The 20,794-nt window shown below is 38.7% G+C and overlaps 1 protein-coding gene across 6 annotated transcripts in view; it reads right to left on the bottom strand.

Annotated features, from left to right (window-relative positions):
* The window catches only part of LOC121330879 (mitochondrial proton/calcium exchanger protein-like), a 44,224-nt gene that overhangs the window by 22,314 nt on the left and 1,116 nt on the right, over positions 1–20,794 (bottom strand). For 5 of the 6 annotated variants that reach the window (XM_041277841.1, XM_041277831.1, XM_041277786.1 and 2 more), the window contains exons 2-4: positions 13,310–13,361; positions 11,981–12,443; positions 896–1,039 (exon numbers count right to left, since the gene is read on the bottom strand). In XM_041277841.1, the coding sequence (XP_041133775.1) occupies positions 896–1,039; positions 11,981–12,443; positions 13,310–13,361 (659 nt within the window). Of the gene's footprint in view, positions 1–895; positions 1,040–11,980; positions 12,444–13,309; positions 13,362–13,546; positions 13,631–20,794 lie in introns of those variants that run through there. The other variant, XM_041277821.1, reaches the window with a different exon arrangement.

Raw genomic sequence — 20,794 nt, 5'->3', positions numbered from 1 at the left:
GCGTTGAAGAATGGTTTTAAAAAAAAAAGGGAGTAAAGAATCAGGCCAAAAGCTCATTGACAAATATCCTCATTATTTAAGAGGTTATTATTGCTAAAGGTGCCTCAACTAGCAATTAATTTCATTTTCCTTGTCAGGGTATGAATATTTTTGAATTAGCATTTTTGAAGTTTTGCAAATAAATTGCTGAAATAAACAACTGTATACATTTATTTCTTGTACCTTTTTCCTCATCCACAAAAGCAAAACTTTTGCTACAAAAGATTTATATTTTTATAGAGGTAGCAAGTACACTCTTTAAAGATAATTGTGAAGGTAACCCAATACATTTTGTAACTGATGTTTCCATATATATATGTATATGTGTGTGTGTGTGTGTGTGTGTGTGTGTGTGTGTGTGTGTGTGTGTGTGTGTATATATATATATATATATATATATATATATATATATAATATATATATATATATATATATATATATATATATATATAGATATATATATAATATATATATATATATATATAGATAACAATATATATATAAATCAGACAAATGAATTCAATGACATGGCGACTGGACTGCAAGAAGCCACATAACAAATGTGTTTTGTAGAGAACAAAATAATTCCAACTCTTTCATATCTGGTACTACACTTGGTTAGCCATGTGGCAGTTAGTGTTGCACTGGCTTGGTCATTTCACCTGTGGAATTTGTCTGCAACCCACCAATGGCTTCTTTCTTGTACTTATCCAACCAGCTGCTTCTCCTACTGAAGACACTGCTGAGGTGAAAGTGAGCCAGAATGTGAAAGTCCTTCACATTTCCAATTACCCACACTTGTACGATGCTTTCAAAATAGCATACAGTATTCTGTTTCTGCATTGTCACACTGTACCTTCTTGGACTGTGTCTCAAAGGTTGAAGGAAGCATGTTGGGGAAGAGTTTAACAGCTAGTGGAAGCAGAAACTCCATGAAGGGGACAATGATGAAGACCAGGAAAGGGACCAGCCGAAAGACATCTGCACACGTTCTCAGGAACTAGAGAGAGAGGAGATTTAATAACAAGAAAACAAATGAGGGAACATGTTCCTTTAAAAAGTTACCAATACTAGCCTGGACCCCAGCAAACAAGGTCCAGACTGCCACCCCCAGTAATACACTGTGCCCAAAGTGCATCATTCTCACTTTTTTCTTAGTAAGTCTGACCAACAGGGAGCAGTAGTGAGTGATTAAACAAATATAGGTACTATAGTATTCCTCTCCTAAACCCCTAAAAGATGTTTACAACCAACATTAAAAAAAAAAAAAAAAAAAACAGGTTTACATAACAAAATACAAAAAACTAATTTTATTTAAAAAAGGAAGCCTCTTCGGTTGCAGGAATCAGTCTGACATTATAAAAAGGGAAAGTCATGCCTTGTATGAGGTAAACTGGCTCTTATGTGGTATTGGAGTCTTAGCTTGTTCTACTCAGTAAAACTGAGGGGAAAATGGTTACATAGTACAAGGTACCTTATGAATATAAATGAGGCTGCTAATGTTAAAATAAAGATAAACATACTACGTTACATGCTAAACGTAACTTACGGCAGCAGTAGTCTTTAATAAGCATAGTACAAACATTCCAACAGCAGGGGGCGATAAATACCATGGAAAAAAGCAATGAAAGCTCACCACAGCTTTAAATAGCCTCTTTATTTCTACTAGAATACTCCACCAGGAAACTATCTGCAGAATCACAAAAATTGATTCAGTGTATGACAGCTGGTATGGTGTGCCTTTCAAGAACAGCCAACTCACTGGGAGGCAATACAGCAAAGTGATAACTGCTGTACAATACCCATGTATATACCACAATATTTTACCATGCTTTTCTGCTTTACCACAGTAATCTTTTTTATATTTATTATAAAGGGACAACTTACATCTAGGGCAGTCTCCTTAGAAGTAAATGAGGTGATTTTTCTGCGAGCATGCAACACACAAAGCTCAAATGCAGCAAAACACCAGGAGTAATTAAGTTTTACTTCGGTTTCAAAACAGCAAACATAAATTGTACTTAGAAAAGACAGTCAATAACCAGACTTTGTTAATTACCATTCAGATAGACAGGGAAAATATAAAAAAGAGCAAAACCAAGGATATCGATTCGACCACAATTACCTTGTTGTTCATTGTTAACCCAGTGAAAGGTAGTTATCGCAGAATAAGTCGCATCATGTCTGGCGTGTTGAGACCTTTACTTTGCAAACAGTTTTCAATTTTTGCTGCAAACCTACACTTTGTTTGTACACTTTGAGGGTAAACTAGAATAGTAACCACTGGCTCACTTCATAACTTGAAAAATTTTAGCCAAAAATGAAAACCCAGAAACCCTTAAATAATTTTACCAAAAATGAAAAGGGACCATAATTATCACGGAAGCCAACAGCAAAGTCTCAATAATTACTATTACAGTTAGACTAACAGCACAGTACAAGTTTGAGTTGTTCTCCTTTACTATTGTTAAGTTCTACACTACAACGACATTAGACATAAATGTTATTAGACTCAGGTGGCCGCCTGGGTTCAGTGAACTAAACAGTCACTGTGAGTGGATCCACAGGGTCCAAGTGAGACTTTAAATAAAACAAATCATTTACACACACACACACACACACGGACGTTTGATTTACAGTGAAAACTTGATTAAACTAGTCAAAGGACTTATCCAAGGTACCCCTGTGAGTTTGTTCTAGAGTTTAATGACTGGTATAAAACTGACTATAAATACAGGTTACTGTATTTGTACAGAGCACTACAGACTGTACTTTACCATACAATTGTACATGTTGCTAAAATTGGGCCCTGGATGTAATCTACTGAAAAGGCAAAACGCAACTGGACATATTTATACATACACCAATATTTTAGCTTGGTTTCCTGATCTGCTTTTTGGGTGTTCTCTTTCCTGTCACACTAAAGCAATCTGCAGTTATGAGTAGTTACCTTTTCTAGGCCCGTATACAGGCCTGTAGAGCTGACACAACTGTAGGACCTTGCACTGCATGTGGAATTCATTGGCACAATATAAAATAAGTCAGTTAAAAATGGGCAACAGTAAGTGTATTCAGAGAAGTAGGGAGGAGGGGTTCAGAGTGAATGAGAGCTTTACAGATTCCCAAGGTGATCTCTTTGAGAGCAATCCTGGAGCAGCAGGTAGTCAGCGATATTTCCTCGCGGGTAGGAGCCTCTTTCTGATCCCGGAGCAGCAGGTAGTCAGCGATATTTCCTTGCGGGTAGGAGCCTCTTTCTGATCCCGGAGCAGCAGGTGGTCAGCGATATTTCCTTGCGGGTAGGAGCCTCTTTCTGATCCCGGAGCAGCAGTCAGTGATATTTCCTTGTGGGTAGGAGCCTCTTTCTGATCCCGGGCAGCAGGTAGTCAGATATTTCCTTGCGGGTAGGAGCCTCTTTCTGATCCCGGAGCAGCAGGTAGTCAGCGATATTTCCAGTGATATTTCCGGGTAGGAGCCTCTTTCTGATCCCGGAACAGCAGGTAGTCAGCGATATTTCCTTGCGGGTAGGAGCCTCTTTCTGATCCCGGAGCAGCAGGTGGTCAGCGATATTTCCTTGCGGGTAGGAGCCTCTTTCTGATCCCGGAACAGCAGGTAGTCAGTGATATTTCCTTGCGGGTAGGAGCCTCTTTCTGATCCCGGAACAGCAGGTGGTCAGTGATATTTCCTTGCGGGTAGGAGCCTCTTTCTGATCCCGGAGCAGCAGGTAGTCAGTGATATTTCCTTGTGGGTAGGAGCCTCTTTCTGATCCCGGAGCAGCAGGTAGTCAGTCAGTGATATTTCCTTGTGGGTAGGAGCCTCTTTCTGATCCCGGAGCAGCAGGTGGTCAGTGATATTTCCTTGCGGGTAGGAGCCTCTTTCTGATCCCGGAGCAGCAGGTAGTCAGCGATATTTCCTTGCGGGTAGGAGCCTCTTTCTCACTGAAGGGCTCATTTGTATCTGGCTTTTATTCTCTTGCACCTCAGCTGTGGGTATGCAAACTAAGGTGAAGGATTTAAACAGCATGAGATAAAAGGAGATTTATTCTGGGGGCACTGTAATGTATATGTACCCTTGTGCTCAGATATGTCCTTTCAAAAAACTAGGCAAAGACGCATACTGATGCTGTTTCTGTAGCAGCTTTAAGTGCCTTGAGCGACTGTATGCTGAAGGTAAAACCTCCCTTTAGATACAAATGTTTTTTTTTTTTTTTTTTAAAGTAGTTGTATTTTCAGTAACATCAGACAGAAATGCAGAAGCTACTGCTTTTGAACTAAATAAATAAAAACATGCTCAATTAAATTAAAATTGAGGTGGATAAAATCCATCTAGTACTTTCCACTGTATTGCATACTCAGAGCAAGGCGGTACATAGTTTGGCCGAGTACAAATCAAGCTGCAACTACTTAGAATGTAATTGCCTTGAATGACTGAGAAGACTTATGTACCAAGAAGCAGCAGCAAGCTTTAAACATGCAGCCTTCTGTTTTTCCCAAATGCAGTCTAGGAAAGATAACACACCAGTGAACTAATCGAATACACCAGTAAGTTACACTGGGAAATAAATCAAAATGGACATATGACACAAACTTAGTATGCTAGGTGCTAGGGTTGCTTTATTTTATTTATTTATTTATTTATTTATTAAAGTACATTTTGTGGTATGCGTTGGATCGTTGTTGTGTTGGAACGTCTAGATGAGCTCTAAACCAAGTTTTGTAGCGGAGGGTTTCAGATGAATAGCCAATATCTTTTGGTATGCTATGGAATCCATTGTACCCTGTACTGAAACTAAATTTTCTGTGCCATTAGAGGAAAAACAGCCCCATTTTGACTTATTGGTAATGACAGCAATCATCCTTTGCCTAAACCTTTCACAGTGGCTCTCAAAAGTATTCACCCCCCCTTGGACTTTTCTACATTTTATTGTGTTACAACATAGAATCAAAATGGATTTAATTAGGAGTTTTTGCCACTGATCAACACAAAAAAAGTCCAGAATGTCAAAGTGAAAAATAAAATCTACAAATTGTTCTAAATTAATTACAACTGCAAAACAGAAAATAATTGATTGCATAAGTATTCACCCCCTTGAGTCAACATTTGGTAGAGGCACCTTTGGCAGCAATTACAGCCATGAGTCTATTTGGTTAAGTCTCTACCAGCTTTGCACATCTGGACACTAATTTTTGCCCATTCTTCTTTGCAAAATTGCTCAAGCTCCGTCAAGTTGGATGGGGAACTTTGGCGAACAGAAATTTTCAACTCTTTCCACATATTCTCAATTGGATTGAGGTCCGGGCTTTGACTGGGCCACTCCATCACATTGCCCTTTTTGTTTTTAAACCACTCCAGTGTGGCTTTGGCTGTATGTGTGGGGTCATTGTCCTGCTGGAAGATGAATCTTCTCCCAAGTCCCAGGTCTCTTGCAGACTTCAGCAGGTTTTCCTCCAGGATTTCTGTACTTTGTTGCATCCATTTTGCTCTCTATCTTCACAAGCTTTCCAGGCCCTGATGCAGAGAAGCATCCCCATAGCATGACGCTGCCACCACCATGCTTCACGGTAGGGATGGTGTTCTCAGGATGAGGTGAGGTGTTAGGCTTACGCCAAACATAGCGCTTAGCGTTGAGGCCAAAAAGCTCTATTTTGGTCTCACCAGACCATAGAATCTTCTTCCACTTGGTCTCAGTCTCCCACACGCCTTCTGGCAAACTCTAGCCGAGATTTGATGCGAGTTATTTTCAACAATGGCTTTCTTTTTGCCACTCCCATAAAGGCCAGTTTCATCAAGCACACCGGCTATTGTTGCCGTATGCACAGTCTCTCTCAGCTCAGCCGTGGAAGACTGCAACTCCTTTAGAGCTGCCATAGGCCTCTTGGTGGCCTCCCTGACTACTGCCCTTCTCGCCAAGAAAATATGCCATATTCTCTCCATTTTTAATAATGGACTTTACCGTGCTCCGGGGGATATTCAATGCCTTAGAAATGTTCTTATATCCTACCCCTGGTTGGTGCTTTTGAAGAACCTTATTTGAATGTTCTCCTTCATCTTCATGAGTTTTTGTTAGGAAATGTACTAACCAACTGTGGGACCTCCTAGAGACAAGTGTATTTAACCTGAAATCATGTGAAACACCTTAATTGTACACAGGTGGACTCCATTCAACTAATGATGTGACTTCTAAAGACAACTGGTTGCACCAGAGCTTATTTAGGTGTGTCTTAGCAAAGGGGGTGAATACTTATGCAATCAATTACTTTCTGTTTTATATTTGTAATTAATTTAGAAAAATTTGTAGATTTTATTTTTCACTTTGACATTCTGGACTTTTTTTGTGTTGATCAGTGGCAAAAACTCCTAATTAAATCCATTTTGATTCCATGTTGTAACACAATAAAATGTAGAAAAGTCCAAGGGGGGGGTGAATACTTTTGAGAGCCACTGTATACTCTCAAAGAATGTTCACCTACAATCCAGCATTCTCTGGACTTTTCTACAATTAGGTTCTGTATTATCATATTGAAATTTCTAGCACCTTGTAGACAATTAAAGGGTATGAAAACATTCAAGCATTTTTTGAGTTTTGCGAAAAAAATTGCTGAAAAAAATTAATTAGACATCTACTTCTTGTAACTTTTTTTTCCCCCTCATCAACAAAAGCAAAACTTTTGCTGCAAAAGATTTTTCCTAAAACTCTTTGTTTTTGAGAAACTTCTAGAAATTATAAAATTTCTATTGGGGTAAGTAAACTTTTGACTACAACTGTATAATTTACTTTCAAAACAGTTTAACACCAATTTTCAGTTCAGTGTGTCTCAGATATGCAGCAATCAAAAAACTTAAGCCTCAGGCAGCAGCAGGTTCTGAAATGGTGGATCTGCTGCTGTACTGTAGCTATGCTGTTATAACATCAGACAGAAATAGTAACCATGAACTGGCTTTACCCCCAGCAATATGCAATCTCACAGGATTTGGTATCCCTCTTAAGAAACAAAAGAACAATCAATCAATGGAGAGCTGAGATTCGTTAGTCTACGACTTCACTTTAAGCATCAGCACCTACTTATCTTTACATTAGAAAATATATAGTTATACAGAACTAAAAAGGACAGTTTTTTGTTTTTTTTTACCCCCCCCCCCCCCCCCCCCCCCCTGGCAAGCAGCACATCTGGCATTAAAGCAATAACCTTGGCTTGAACAATGCAGACGGGCATTGCTTAAGCCTGGGTTTTGAAATACAGGGTAGGAATGTACCCACCAGGACTCTTCTGAAAGGTTGCTCTGCTTGGCTGCCTCACAAGTTTGTGCACAACCTTTCATTTTACAGGAGTGATATGAATACAATGGAGCCACACTGTCCTGCTAAGACAAAATGAAAAGCTTTATAAAAAAAAAAAAAAAAAAAAAAAAAAAAAAAACGACATTTTTTTTGCACAGCACCAAAAAAGCTTTCAAGTCACACAAAGAACATAAACTATTAATCTGAACAGTGGTGGAGCCACATACCGTTAAAGTTTAAATCATTACAATAGGGCCCTCTGAGCACCAAGAGTCTGAAAATCAGACCGTGCATTGGAGTCAACTTTATTCAGTAAAAAACACTTACAACTCCAGCAATTTAAAAGCGAACACCCAGTCATGGCTTTCAGAACTACCTTCAGAAAAGTTAATTTGAGCGATCATCCCCTTGTTAAATAAATTGTTCCTTACCTAAAACAATTGAACAATTATGCAGAGAAAACCAAACTCAAGTGAGACTTTCATACCGTTATCTGTTCAGAGCAGTTCCCCCCCCCCCCCCCAGGGACCTGATTGCTCATATTCCTGTCACCTACAAGGTAATTACATAACACACCTTAACAAGCTATGAAAAGTTAGGATTAGTATATCTTAGAAATCCAAGTTATACATTTGCACCGGTCTACTCTGTACTGTGTGAAACACTCATCTCCGTTTTCTGCGCATGCCCAATGGTACTGCGTTCAGAATTGCTTGAATAGATTACGGCGTGTCATTAGCACCACATGTTTTTCATCAGGACATCATGGACAAGAGTAAAATAGACTTAGAGTTTTTTATATTTTTAGAACAGACAAAATAAGCTCAAAGAAGCTCAATCCTACACCGCTCCATTGACAAATCTTCTCCAGAGCGCTCTATATCCCACAAACCTTTGCGGTCCCCATAGAGAATCAGTGGAGTTGAGTATCAATATCTTTGACATAAGTTACCGATATAAACCAGTTTAAACGTGGACAGGTACATAGTAACAGTATCAGTCTTGTACTGGTGTTGAAAAGTGAATTAGAACAGAAAGTGATATCTTATCGGTATATTCTAAACCAAAACTAATTTTACCAGTACTCAGGATATGTCTTATTAAACTCATAGTAAAACCATGAATGGATCAAACTACTATGTAATGGGTCAGTTTCAAAACTGTCTGGTTCGCTTGCCAAGTGAAAAATTGGAACCCAGCCCCCCCCACAATTCACTAACTCCGAAGCCATTAAAGTATATAATAGCACAATAATAGTTTCAAAATTAAACATCAGGTGCATTTATTGCAGATAACTCGTCATTTTCTTTATATTGTCATCTCAAAACATGTTAATGTACAAAAATCCAGATTAAAAAAAAAAAGATAAACACAATCGATTATTCAACAAATAATCCTTAAGTTTCGTTTAGTTTTTAATGGCGCCAACACAATGACTCTGCTATTATCTTGCCGTGTACATCGATGCAGTTTTGTACTTAATTATACAAGAATCGCAAAATATGGGCAATTTAACTGTTTCTGACCGGCTCAGAAAATTAAGGCTGTTTTTGCTCTACTTGTTTCCTCAGAATATTAACTAAACGTTTACTACCGAGTCAGGTTACCTTGTATAGTTTGCTACCTTTGTGCAAAAGGACCGAGTCCATCAGTTGTTCACACTGACGTTTAGCAAGCAAACCAGACGCATCAAATGTACCGAACCATAGAGAGTGCAAATCAAATCCCTCTCAGACCCAGTCTGCACGACCTAAGCTGTGTTCACACTGGGTCCATTTAGAGGGTTTGGTCTGACTCTCTACGGATCGGTACATTTGATGTGGTGTGAACAGCAAAGTCCACTTGGGAAACGAACTGTACCAACTCCATCTCAAAAGGTGGTCTTGGTCCATTTGGCAAACACAAGAGGGTTTTGCTGTTGTATTTATTTATTATATTAAGTATAAAACTGTACTAGAGTGCTCAACAAGTTACAATAGCAGAGTCATTCGGTTGTGTTTGCACCACTCAAATAAAATAAACAATCTTATGGATTATTTGTTAAATCACTCCGATTATGTGTACACATGTTTAAATGGTAATAACTGATCTATTTTTTAAATCTGGCTTTTTTTGTACATTTAACATGTTTTGCCTAGATATAAAAGAAAATAATGAGTTGTGATGATCTGCAATAAATTCACCCGGTGTTTAATTTTGAAACTATTATTGTGTTATTTTATATACTGTTATTTTTGCTAATGGCTTCAGAGTTGCTAAGGCATCAGCATCAGTGAATTAAATTAGCTCCCCCAGTGCTTTCTTCCACAGCAATATGGAAGAATCTAAAACATGCTGTATTAAAAACCGCAGCACTACAAAAGCTGCAATCTTTCAATACACCTTGCAATATTGTAAAACATCCGGTTCACGCACCATATAAATGAGCCGTGTGCACTTGCAAACTGCATTGTGAACACAAACGAACTTGGTCCTAAAATTTTTTTAAATGGCTAACGATCAAAAAAACAAACTTTAACTGGCATCCAAACGAACTTGGTCCCTTTGCTCTAAGATAAGTGTGAACAGCAAGCACATTGATACCATGTTTTAAACTAAACAAACCAGACAGAGTCCATTTGATGCAGCCTGATTTCAATCCCTGCAGGATCTATAGTGAATTGCAGTGGTGGGGGTGACAATCAAGATGTTCAAACTAAAAGTTCAAGCTTTTTTAGGGAAAATTGTTTAAAACCCATACTGCTGCAAACAGTAGACAGAGCATACCTATTTGGCTCAAACAACAGCCAGTCAGTCGAAGTCTCAAGGAAATTTTGCATACCTCCAGCTAAAACTATCTTTGAGGAATGCAAGCAAACAAATGTGATGGTCAACAGGGTCTACTCTTTAGAACTGAAATGATTGCAGGACAGTTTAAAACAGTGGAATCAGCAGCTGCAGGACGAACCACAACAGTGGTAGTCAGTTCTTAAACTTCAGGCAGCACAGTGGTTCAGCACACTAAGGGGGTGTCATCCTAATCACTTTGGGGCGGGGATAGTGTTGATTAGTATTAGACAGGGCTAAGCTTGCAGGAACAGGTACTGAAGATCCAGCCTCATCTTTAAAAAAAAAAAAAAAAAAAAAAAAAGAATACTGTCCTACCGTGCAGGATGTAGCAGGTTGAAGAACACTGGCAAGTGCAAGCAATGCAAAACGCTTCAATTAACATGGAAGGGGGGGTGCTCGACATTACTGAATGCAAGCGGACTCAAGAATGTACAACAAATGAAAACAACATATTGGTATATCACCAGCCATGGTACTTCGAGTCATTTATCCCGCTCTACAATAGGCGTTTCTCGCAAAGAAAGGAAAACTCTCTTTCCTTTTGCCCGCAGGAAGTGCAGCGTCCTTTTCACAGAAAAACTTATACTAAATTTAGAGTTATGCCCTGTGAATACCCTGTGACTATTCCCCCCCCCCCCCCCCCCCCCCCCCCCCCCCCCCCCCCCCCCCTCTGGCCGTAGTCCGACATCTTCAACAAGAGGCCTTCAACAGATTGCTAGCCACCTGTTCCCTGTAAACACAAGCAGCTTACTCATTTTTGCCTAAGAAACTGGTTTAGTAAATGCAGTGCGTTTTTTGTGTGAGCGGTTGCACTTCTTAAACTGGTATTATTCATTTCAAACAGGTTTAAGGCAGATTGAGCAATTGATTCCAATGCTCTTAATAGCTTGTGCTAAAGATTGCTGTTGCAAATTTTGTCAGAGGTTATGTACATTCTCCCTCAATCCCCACCAATGGTATCTTCATCGCTAGTCGTAGATAAAAACAAATAGATCACTTATTCAGTATTTTGAATACAATGCAAGCCATTTCTAATCTAAAAGTCTGAACTGCATTGAAACAGCCCAAACATGAATTGATCAGATTCAGATTCATACACTACTGATTCCTCCTTAGAAGGACTTGGAATGTATTAAAAGGGAATGGGAACTGGAATTGGAAATTGATTTTAAAAAGGAATTGACCCCAACCCTGACAACACTTTCCCTTGATTTAAAAAAAAAAAAAAAAAAGGATGAAGCTGCAGTAGTTTGATGAAAATACTGTTTCATTTCGAGTTTCCACTGAAACAGGTGAAACTTTTTTTGTTCTGCGTTTGGCTAGATGTTTGACAAGATTTTTCACATTGACTAACCTACCAAATTCAATGAAAAAACAATGAAAAACCCCAATGGCATTTCAAGTCCTTAGATACTACGGAGTCTATCAAATTGATTTAAACATCTCTGCCAAAACATCTAAAAGGTGGTTGAGTGCCATGTAAAGTACAATAGGTTTGATCCTGTTTTAATTATTTAAAAGGTGGCGGTAAATAGATTCATGACTGTTTAGTTCAATAAAACAAGCCACCTATAATCTGGGGGAGGTATTTAAAAGGAGATTTAAATTTCAGCTAAGGGGCAGAAGGACAAGACAAGACAGGAACTGCAACCTTGACATAACCCCAGTTAAAACCTGAGCCATTCTGCCGGGTCGTGGGACTGGTACTGACAATCATAAGTGTGTATCCCCCTGCTCTACAACTCTGTTAACCCCTACCCCCCCCGCCCCCTCCCCGGAAAAAAAAATTAAAAATGAAAAAAATGACAATACACAACTAAGCAGCACAAGAATTACCTGTCTCCTCTCCCTCCGAGACAAAATGTTCCCATTGAGAATCCTCCACAGCATTCTGCCAGCAATTGTGGTATCGATCCATAGCAAGCGAAAGCCATGGTAGTAGTGCTTCACCTCGTCCACTACCTTCTGACCCAGGGACTTCCTGACAGGCTCCATCTCCACCGTGGGGCTGTAGACCGGCCCTCCTTCCTCCAGCTTCTTGTTTTTGTCCTTTAAAGATTTGAGAGACTTCTCCACCTTGGAGTCATCGCAGAGGCAGCTGCTGGAATGCCACCACCTGACTGGAACGTGCCGGGGTCCCAAACTGGTGACAACAGTCCATGGCTGACAGCTGCTCACCACCCCACAGTACTGTCTCTGGGAGCCACGCAGACAGTTGTGACAATTACAGTTCTCTCCCGCATACAAGGACGATGAGCTGAACGACGCAGGAGTGCTGCAACTTTGAATGCTTACATTCCTACAAGAATATTATAAACAAGTCCATTAACAAATATCACACTAATCTACCCACTGAGTTCCTCCTAATGCCGTAGCAGTCTAATTTGTGTCTGTGAGTCCAGAGTGTTGTGCTGGCAATGTAAGTAAATATGATGATGTTAGGAGAACTAAAGCCATTAAAATGAACTGCTCTTAATCTATTCTTTTGTGCCATTTGTGAAATCTGAATTTTAATATAATTTTATTTTACATTTTGGAGTAAGATATCTGTCAAATGTCAAGAGACAAAAAACATTTTTATATTAACCTTATGAGAAATACATAATTGTGCCTGTGGCTAAGACTTTGGGGATGACTGTCCAAATGTAACCCAGGAAGTTAATCTGTACTAGCCCTGTAGAGCCAAGCCGTGTTTTAGTCAAGCTGCAGTATCCCACAATGCCGTTCAGTTGTATAGTCTAATAAAATTCCTGGGTGACTAATTACCACATTCCCTAAAGGCAATTCAGGTTCCGTGTCTACAGTGGAAACTGGTTATTATTATTTTTTAAATGTAATTTCATAATGACTGAAGGACATTAGGGGTGTTTTCTAGAGGATTAAACATGTTTTAACATTTAAACATATTGGGAATGTTTGTAGCTAAATCACTAGGCATTGCTGTAACATGTATTTTTTTTTTTTTTTTTTAATAAGACTGTCTCTACAGCATATCATGGAAAAGCATTGAATATAAAATAAACTGGTCTACAATGTACAATTATCATTAAGACACTCCTATTTTTAGGCTGCAAAAAACAGCTAATAGCTGGCAAATAATTAAATGTTTAAAATTTGAAACTATTAAGCTAACACCCCAATTTAAACTTCTTAGTAATATCTTACCTTGGAAGCCTGCGAGCTGTGCCGTCGAAACATGACATTTCCTGAAATCCGCCTACAAGGGGGAAAAAAAAAAAAAAAAAAAAAGTCATTATCTGAGGTTAAACTTACCTTAAAGTTATGTTGTCCCAACACCACTTTCAATTTTACACCAAAAATAAGATTTTTTTACTTTACTAAATGCTTCCATAGTTTAGACTTCTAGGCACTGAACTTTATCAACAGTAGTGCTGCACAAACCAATTATTTGGATCAAGCTTTCCACAGAAATTAGATGAGGGTTATTGGTGTTGACTGGCTCAATTAACCATTCAAACTGAAACGTGAAAAAAAACAGCCGTAGGGCTTATGAACAGCAAACCCAAGCAGCAGTTTCTTCAGTCGTCTCTCTTGGAATGATAAATTAGCGCAATCAACAACAATGACCCACACCTGTGGAGAGATTGATCCAAATACTCAACAGGTGCATCCTGTTTACATCAAAACGTGATCCTTCACACGCTGATCATGTTCCTGTCTGGAAGCCCAACAGAGAACATTTCAACACTAAGCTAAGGAACAGGCAGGGAAGCCATTATGAATTTCAAACATTAGTTGAGTGCTCTGTCACCAGGGGCCGGTTGTACTGGGGATCAGATATTCAAACGAAGACGGCACTCATTCAATCCTGGCATCCACTCGACTGTACAAAAATGGGGCCACAGGAAATTCAATTACGGTATGCGAAGAGGGACAAGACAGGGGACTGCGACTAACTTGTATAAATGTATCTCCCAAAAAATGTACTTGTGAATAGCAGAAGTTAACATATATAGAGAGAGAGAGAAAGTAATATTTCTTCAACTTTGAGTAAAACAAGACTCGGGGAGACGAGGTGGGATTCCAAACTATGACCAGTTTATTTTATTTTTTTTAGTTAGTAACTGGTGATGAACTTTCTTATTAAAAAATGATATGGCCAATAGATGTCACAAAGAATCCCAGAGCATCCATGCATATGAGATTAATAAATAAAAGAGGTCGACACGGGTAGAAAATCTGGCACCAGGTACCCCCCATACCAGGATATTGGGGTCTTTTTCAGGTAATGATAAAAAAAAAATAATAATATTTAAGTGCATGATGCATATCTAAATACTATATATTCCACATACATTTAGTCCCTTCCGCTCTGTAGACAAGCGTAACCTTTTCAGTACTGGAAACATCGAAATAATATAATAACCTTTTTCAGTACTGGAAACATCGAAATAATAATAATAATAATAATCAGTTTGAATAGAGTTATGTTAAATGCACATCATCTGTAGGACTATTTGTGACACCTATTGCACATTTTCCGCTGTTGTTGTTGTTAATGTAATGTTGTACTTCCAATAATGAAAGTTTTTATTTATTTTCTCAATCGAACACAGAGTACTTTACACAAAACAAAAGTACAGGGAAGGAGTATATCTTGCTTGTCTTTCTCTCGCTTTTCTTGTTTATCACTATTGGTCACACCCGTTTTTTTCTAACTTTATTGTTCACCAGTCTCTCTTCGGCAAACACATTAGTCCAAAACGAAACTTAAAAAGGTGCAGTCCTCCATATCCAAACTGATAAATAAACAAATATTTCAGTCTTACATGAACATGGCATCCACGCAAAGCACTGTGAGCAATGGTTCTCATACGGATTTAATTTTGCACCTTTTTGCATGGTTTTCAGTCTGTTTTCTGGCATACACCACTGACAATATTTTAGTTGTGTATTTATTTTTAAATAAAGGCTAGTTATTTAATGTTGTTGGGAAGAAACTATATCTGCGATATAACTGTAGATAAAGCATTGTGTATTGGAAGTCGCAGTTATTCTTATTAATGGTTAATTAAGAGTTATCACTGACATAACGGATGTGGTTTTCTTTGTGATTTAGTTGAGAAGAATAGTTGCTGCAGTTGTTACTATTGCGGTGTACTTGCCACTAATGCAAAGCTTGTTTTAACATTGTCTTTATTACGCCAGCCAGAGACCCGTGCTTAGAACTGCAGTATTTGATACATTTATATCGATACCCGTGTAGTAAAGAGACCCGGTTCGGGTAATTTAAAACCCTTTAATAAAAATGATACATCTATATATAGTTTGATCGAATGATAGATATATCTATATCTATATATTACACACACACATGCACACAACAGAAATGCATCAGGTCTAATGGATCTAATCAAATACTTTAAACATAGATATCAAACAAAATCACAGAAAATGTGAACAAAAACACAAATTAAAGAATCATGATAAGTTTTCAATATGAAACGTGACATACTGTCAAAACGAAAACATACAAAGTTAGTATCGGGTTATGACCTCCCTGAGCATAAAGGCAATCCTAGCAGTGCTGACGCACAGACCTGAGGAGCCTCTGGATAGACTACTATGGGGTGTTCCGCCACTCTTCCTGTGCAGCTGCAGCCAGCTGGCGAAAGGTGGCTGGTTGCAGTTGTCTCCTGTGGATGACACTAGCCCACAGATGTTGCATTGGACTCAAGTCAGGAGAAAAAGCTGGCAACAGCAAGACCTCGACATTGTTTTCTTGAAGTCGTGTAATTGTAATCCTAGCACTGTGTGGTCTTGCATTGTCCTGCTGGAAAATCAGCACTTCTGGATTGTTTTGCAGGAACATAAAGACTGTTGCCTCAAGGACTTCATCAATGTATCGCTGAGCAGTAAGGTTTCCCTCAATTCGCACCAAAGGCATTAATGTGTTAAAGGAGATTCCTCCCCATATCATCACACTTCCACCGCTCCAGCGGTTGGCTTGAACAATGCAACAGTCAGCATAACACTCACCACAATGTCTCCACACACGCTGTCTTCTGTCAGGTCTGTCAAGGGCAAAACAGCATTCTCCAGTGAATAAAACACTCCACCACTCTCTCTGCCGCCACCTCAGATGTTCTCTGGCCCACAGAAGACAGAGATTTAGTCTCTCAGCTGTCAACATATTACCCCTGAACGTCCTCCGAGCATGCAAATCACTTTCATGCAGACGACGAGCTGCAGTCATTCTACTGATGCGCTGGTTATTTCCCTCTTGGAATTTCTCATGCTGTAGCCACTGAAGTCTGAAAACATTACGCAGATGGATCAGTCAGATGCGATGGTCCTGGGCCGGTGTGGTGACCCTCGGTGTTCCAGGACATGGCCTGTCCCTCACAGAGCCGGTTTCCTGGTTTCTCTAGACTAGTCTGCTGATTGCTGAAGCAGAACATCTCTTTCTCCAGGCAACTTCTCTCAGAGAGATAGCAACCAGGCCAAACACGGAGCACCTGGCATTTTCATGAAATCACGTGTCTTGAACTCAGTATTGTGTTATCCTATGGAACAATACTACTCAAGCAAATCAACACACCTATCTGCTCACTATTTAAAATATAAATAACATTATGTGCCCAATGAGCTATTGATGTAAAATTTAGTCTGTTGTGTTTTCATTGTGCATATATATATATTATATGTGTGTGCATATATATATATATATATGTGTGTGTGTGTGTGTGTGTGTGTGTGTGTGTGTGGGAGGGGTCTAACTCGACCAGGGTGTCCTCAGCATAAATAAATAATAATTGGCCATTTCAAATTGGGAGAAAAAAAAAAAAAAAAAAAAAAAAATTAATTGAATTTATGTATTAATTTATTTAGTTATCGCAAATCCGTTACTCCATCACCCACTCATCACAAGGAAACGACACGGTGGTTGAGGTGAAACCTTTAGTTTTACAACCTATTATATCTAATTTCTCATTAACTCCTTAATAATACTACGTACTCAGAGTGATTTTTAGCTGTTTTACTCCTGTTGCTATGACATGGCTCTCTAGTACTGCAACTACTGTAGCAAGAACAGAAAATGGTGAAAACTGTAGATTCAACAATGAGTGGACCAATAAATACTTACTTACTTTAACAACTGTATCAAACGCAAAGCCAATGTGTTTAAAGTGCAGTGAATGTGGGTCCGGAGTTAAGGAATACAGTATGAATACAGTATGAAAAAAGTATTGAAACCAAACAAGGAGCTTTTGAAAATACGTATCCAGACGGCACAGTAGTTAGAAGCTCAAAAGCAGAAGCGCTGACCTCTTTGTAAGTTATTCTATTGATATGTCACATACATTTAAAAATGTTTGTAATGGTACTCCGTTAAATTCTCATACTGTTCTATTATTAAAGTACTATTCATATGGTACAATGTGTAAGTCTTGTTCAATATATGAACATTAAGTAATGTAATATTTATTACTGCTTAAAAAATGTGCAGAGTAAAATACTCTGGCCCACCTACTCCTAACTTTTTTCCAATCTGGTCCCCTTAAATAAAAAATAAAAAAAAAACTAGTTGGACAGCCCTTCTCTAAGTAAGGCAACTATCTGTCCAGGGTATACGAGAAACACATGCAAGCAGTTTTATAGCAAGTACAGCATAAACCAGACTGCGTTGCTGCAGATGAAACTACAGATGGGAGAGATAAGTGTCCTGAACATTGTATTTGATTTGTAATTTTATGAAAATGTTATATTTTTGTAATAATGCCCCTACATTTGTATAGCATGTCACACATACAACTGCCACAGTCAAACCATTTAAATAACAGTATACACATAAGATAAGAAAGCCACTTTATAAAAGTGTGTTTTTAGTCTTGACTTAAAAACTGTAAAGGTCGCAGCTTCCCTTACAAACAAAGGCAGAGCACTCCATAATTTTGAAGGTCTACAAGAAAAACCCTATCTCCCGTGTTGCTTTTTGCTTTTGTTGGAATAAGGAATAACTATCAGCGCCTCAATCTGTTATCCGAGTGCAGTTTGGAAGATACGGGGTCAGTAACTCCTGCAAATAACTAGGTGCTAATCCATTCAGGGCCTTGTAAGTTAACAGCAAAATCTTTAAATTAATTCTTTACTGCACAGGGAGCCAGTGTAAAGAGGCCAAAACAGGGGTAATACTGTACTGTATGTTCACTTTTCCTGGTTTTATTCAGAATTCTAGCAGCGGTATTCTGAACAACCTGCAAGTGGGATACCACATGTTTTGGGACACCAGAAAAAAAGCGCATTACAATAATCAATTCTAGATGAAACAAGCCTTTGTTTCATCTAGAATTGATTATTGTAATGCGCTTTTTATTAATCTTGTATTAATTAATATTAATATTAGTGTGTATTAATCTTTCGACATCAGATACGGACATAATTGGTCTAAGTTTGGATATATTTCTTAAACAATAAAAAGACACTTTAGTAACTTCCCTAATGAGTCTCAAATGACAGACCAGGATTAAAAATGACCCCCAAACTCTTAATTTCTATTTTAAATTTTGATGAGAGACTGCAAGGGTCAAGCACACATAATCCCACATTTCATTTTAGTTGGTTCTTTGAGCTCACTAGCATAACCTCCATTTTATCTGAATTCAAAATTAGAAAATTCTGTGACATCCAATGCTTGATGTCTGTAAGGCAAGTAGATAATAACACCCAGGAAGAAGAAATTCCTGGTTTTAGGGACAAATGTAGCTGGGTATCATCAGCATAGCAATGGAAGTTCACTCCATGTCTGCGGATAATGTCACCCAATGATAGCATATGTAATGAAAATAACAGCATATATAACGAAAACAAGGGACCTAGAATGGAGCCTTGTGAACACCACAGACAACTTTCGATAATGCTGATTTACCTCCCCAACAGAGACAAACTGAAACCTAATAGCAAGATAAGATTTGAACCAGGATAGGACAAGGCCAGACAGTCCCACTGTGCTTTCAAGATGATTCAGTGGGATGGAATGGTCTACAGTATCAAAGGCAGCACTTAGATCTAGAAGAATTAAAACTGATGGAAAACCAGAGTCAGAGCTTATCAGCAGATCGTCACAGCTCTGACTGTCTTGGTGCTATGTGCAGCATGAAAACCAAAAGCACCGTTCCGCCATTTTGGGGGAAGCGGGAAACGTACTGCTAACACATGGCTATGCCAGTTTTACAGCTGCTGGAAAACCTTAACAGATGTCTACAAGATTCACCTACTTGTATGTCTGGGATGTCAGAAGCAGCAAATGCTGTACAACACAAACTTGGTGTAATACGCAGTGAACAATAATGAAATGTTTGAGGACATGAACAAGCTAACTCCAAGACGTTGCAAAACACCCGCATTGTACACTGGAACTTATGCCACAACCGAACTGGGAACACTACCGACCACAGTACCTCGAGTTTATTGATTGTGCAAAATCTGAATTGTCAAATAGATTTGAAAGAAATTACCTTAAGCTCTACCAAGCATGCTGATAACAATGGCTTAAGTAAATAACAACATAAGAAAGTTTACAAACGAGAGGAGGCCATTCGGCCCATCTTGCTCGTTTGGTTGTTAGTAGCTTACTGATCCCAGAATCTCATCAAGCAGCTTCTTGAAGGATCCCAGGGTATCAGCTTCAACAACATTACTGGGGAGTTGATTCCAGACCCTCACAATTCTCTGTGTAAAAAAAAGTGCCTCCTATTTTCTGTTCTGAATGCCCCTTTGTCTAATCTCCATTTGTGACCCCTGGTCCTTGTTTCTTTTTCAGGTCGAAAAAGTCCCTTGGGTCAACATTGTCAATACCTTTTAGAATTTTGAATGCTTGAATTAGGTCGCCGCGTAGTCTTCTTTGTTCAAGACTGAATAGATTCAATTATTTTAGCCTGTCTGCATATGACATGCCTTTTAAACCCAGAATAATTCTGGTCGCTCTTCTTTGCACTCTTTCTAGAGCAGCAATATCTTTTTTGTAGCGAGGTGACCAGAACGGAACACAATATTCAAAACGAGGTCTTACTAATGTATTGTACAGTTTTAACATTACTTCCCTTGATTTAAATTCAACACTTTTCACAATGTATCCGAGCATCTTGTTGGCCTTTTTTATAGCTTCCCCACATTGTCTAGATGAAGGCATTTCTGAGTCAACAAAAACTCCTAGGTCTTTTTCATACAGTCCTCCTTTAATTTCAGTATCTCCCACATGATATTTATAATGCACATTTTTATTTCCTGCGTGCAGTACCTTACACTTTTCTCTATTAAATGCCATTTGCCATGTGTCTGCCCAGTTCTGAATCTTGTCAAGATCATTTTGAATGGCCTTTGCTGCTGCAACAGTGTTTGCCACTCCTCCTATTTTTGTGTCATCTGCAAATTTAACAAGTTTGCTTACTATACCAGAATCTAAATCATTAATGTAGATTAGGAATAGCAGAGGACCTAATCCTGATCCCTGTGGTACTCCACTGGTTACCACACTCCATTCTGAGGTTTCTCCTCTAATCAGTACTTTCTGTTTTCTACATGTTAACCACTCCCTAATCCATGTACATGTGTTTAATATCCTGAACTCAGTCAGGATTCACTAATGTTTAAACATCAAAATCATTGCAGATCTCTTACCAAAGCCGC

The sequence above is a fragment of the Polyodon spathula genome, chromosome 2, assembly GCF_017654505.1.
Source record: "Polyodon spathula isolate WHYD16114869_AA chromosome 2, ASM1765450v1, whole genome shotgun sequence".
Taxonomy (NCBI): domain Eukaryota; kingdom Metazoa; phylum Chordata; class Actinopteri; order Acipenseriformes; family Polyodontidae; genus Polyodon; species Polyodon spathula.
The sequence above is the reverse complement of the archived record's forward strand: the minus strand, read 5'-3'. Positions and strand labels throughout refer to the sequence as shown.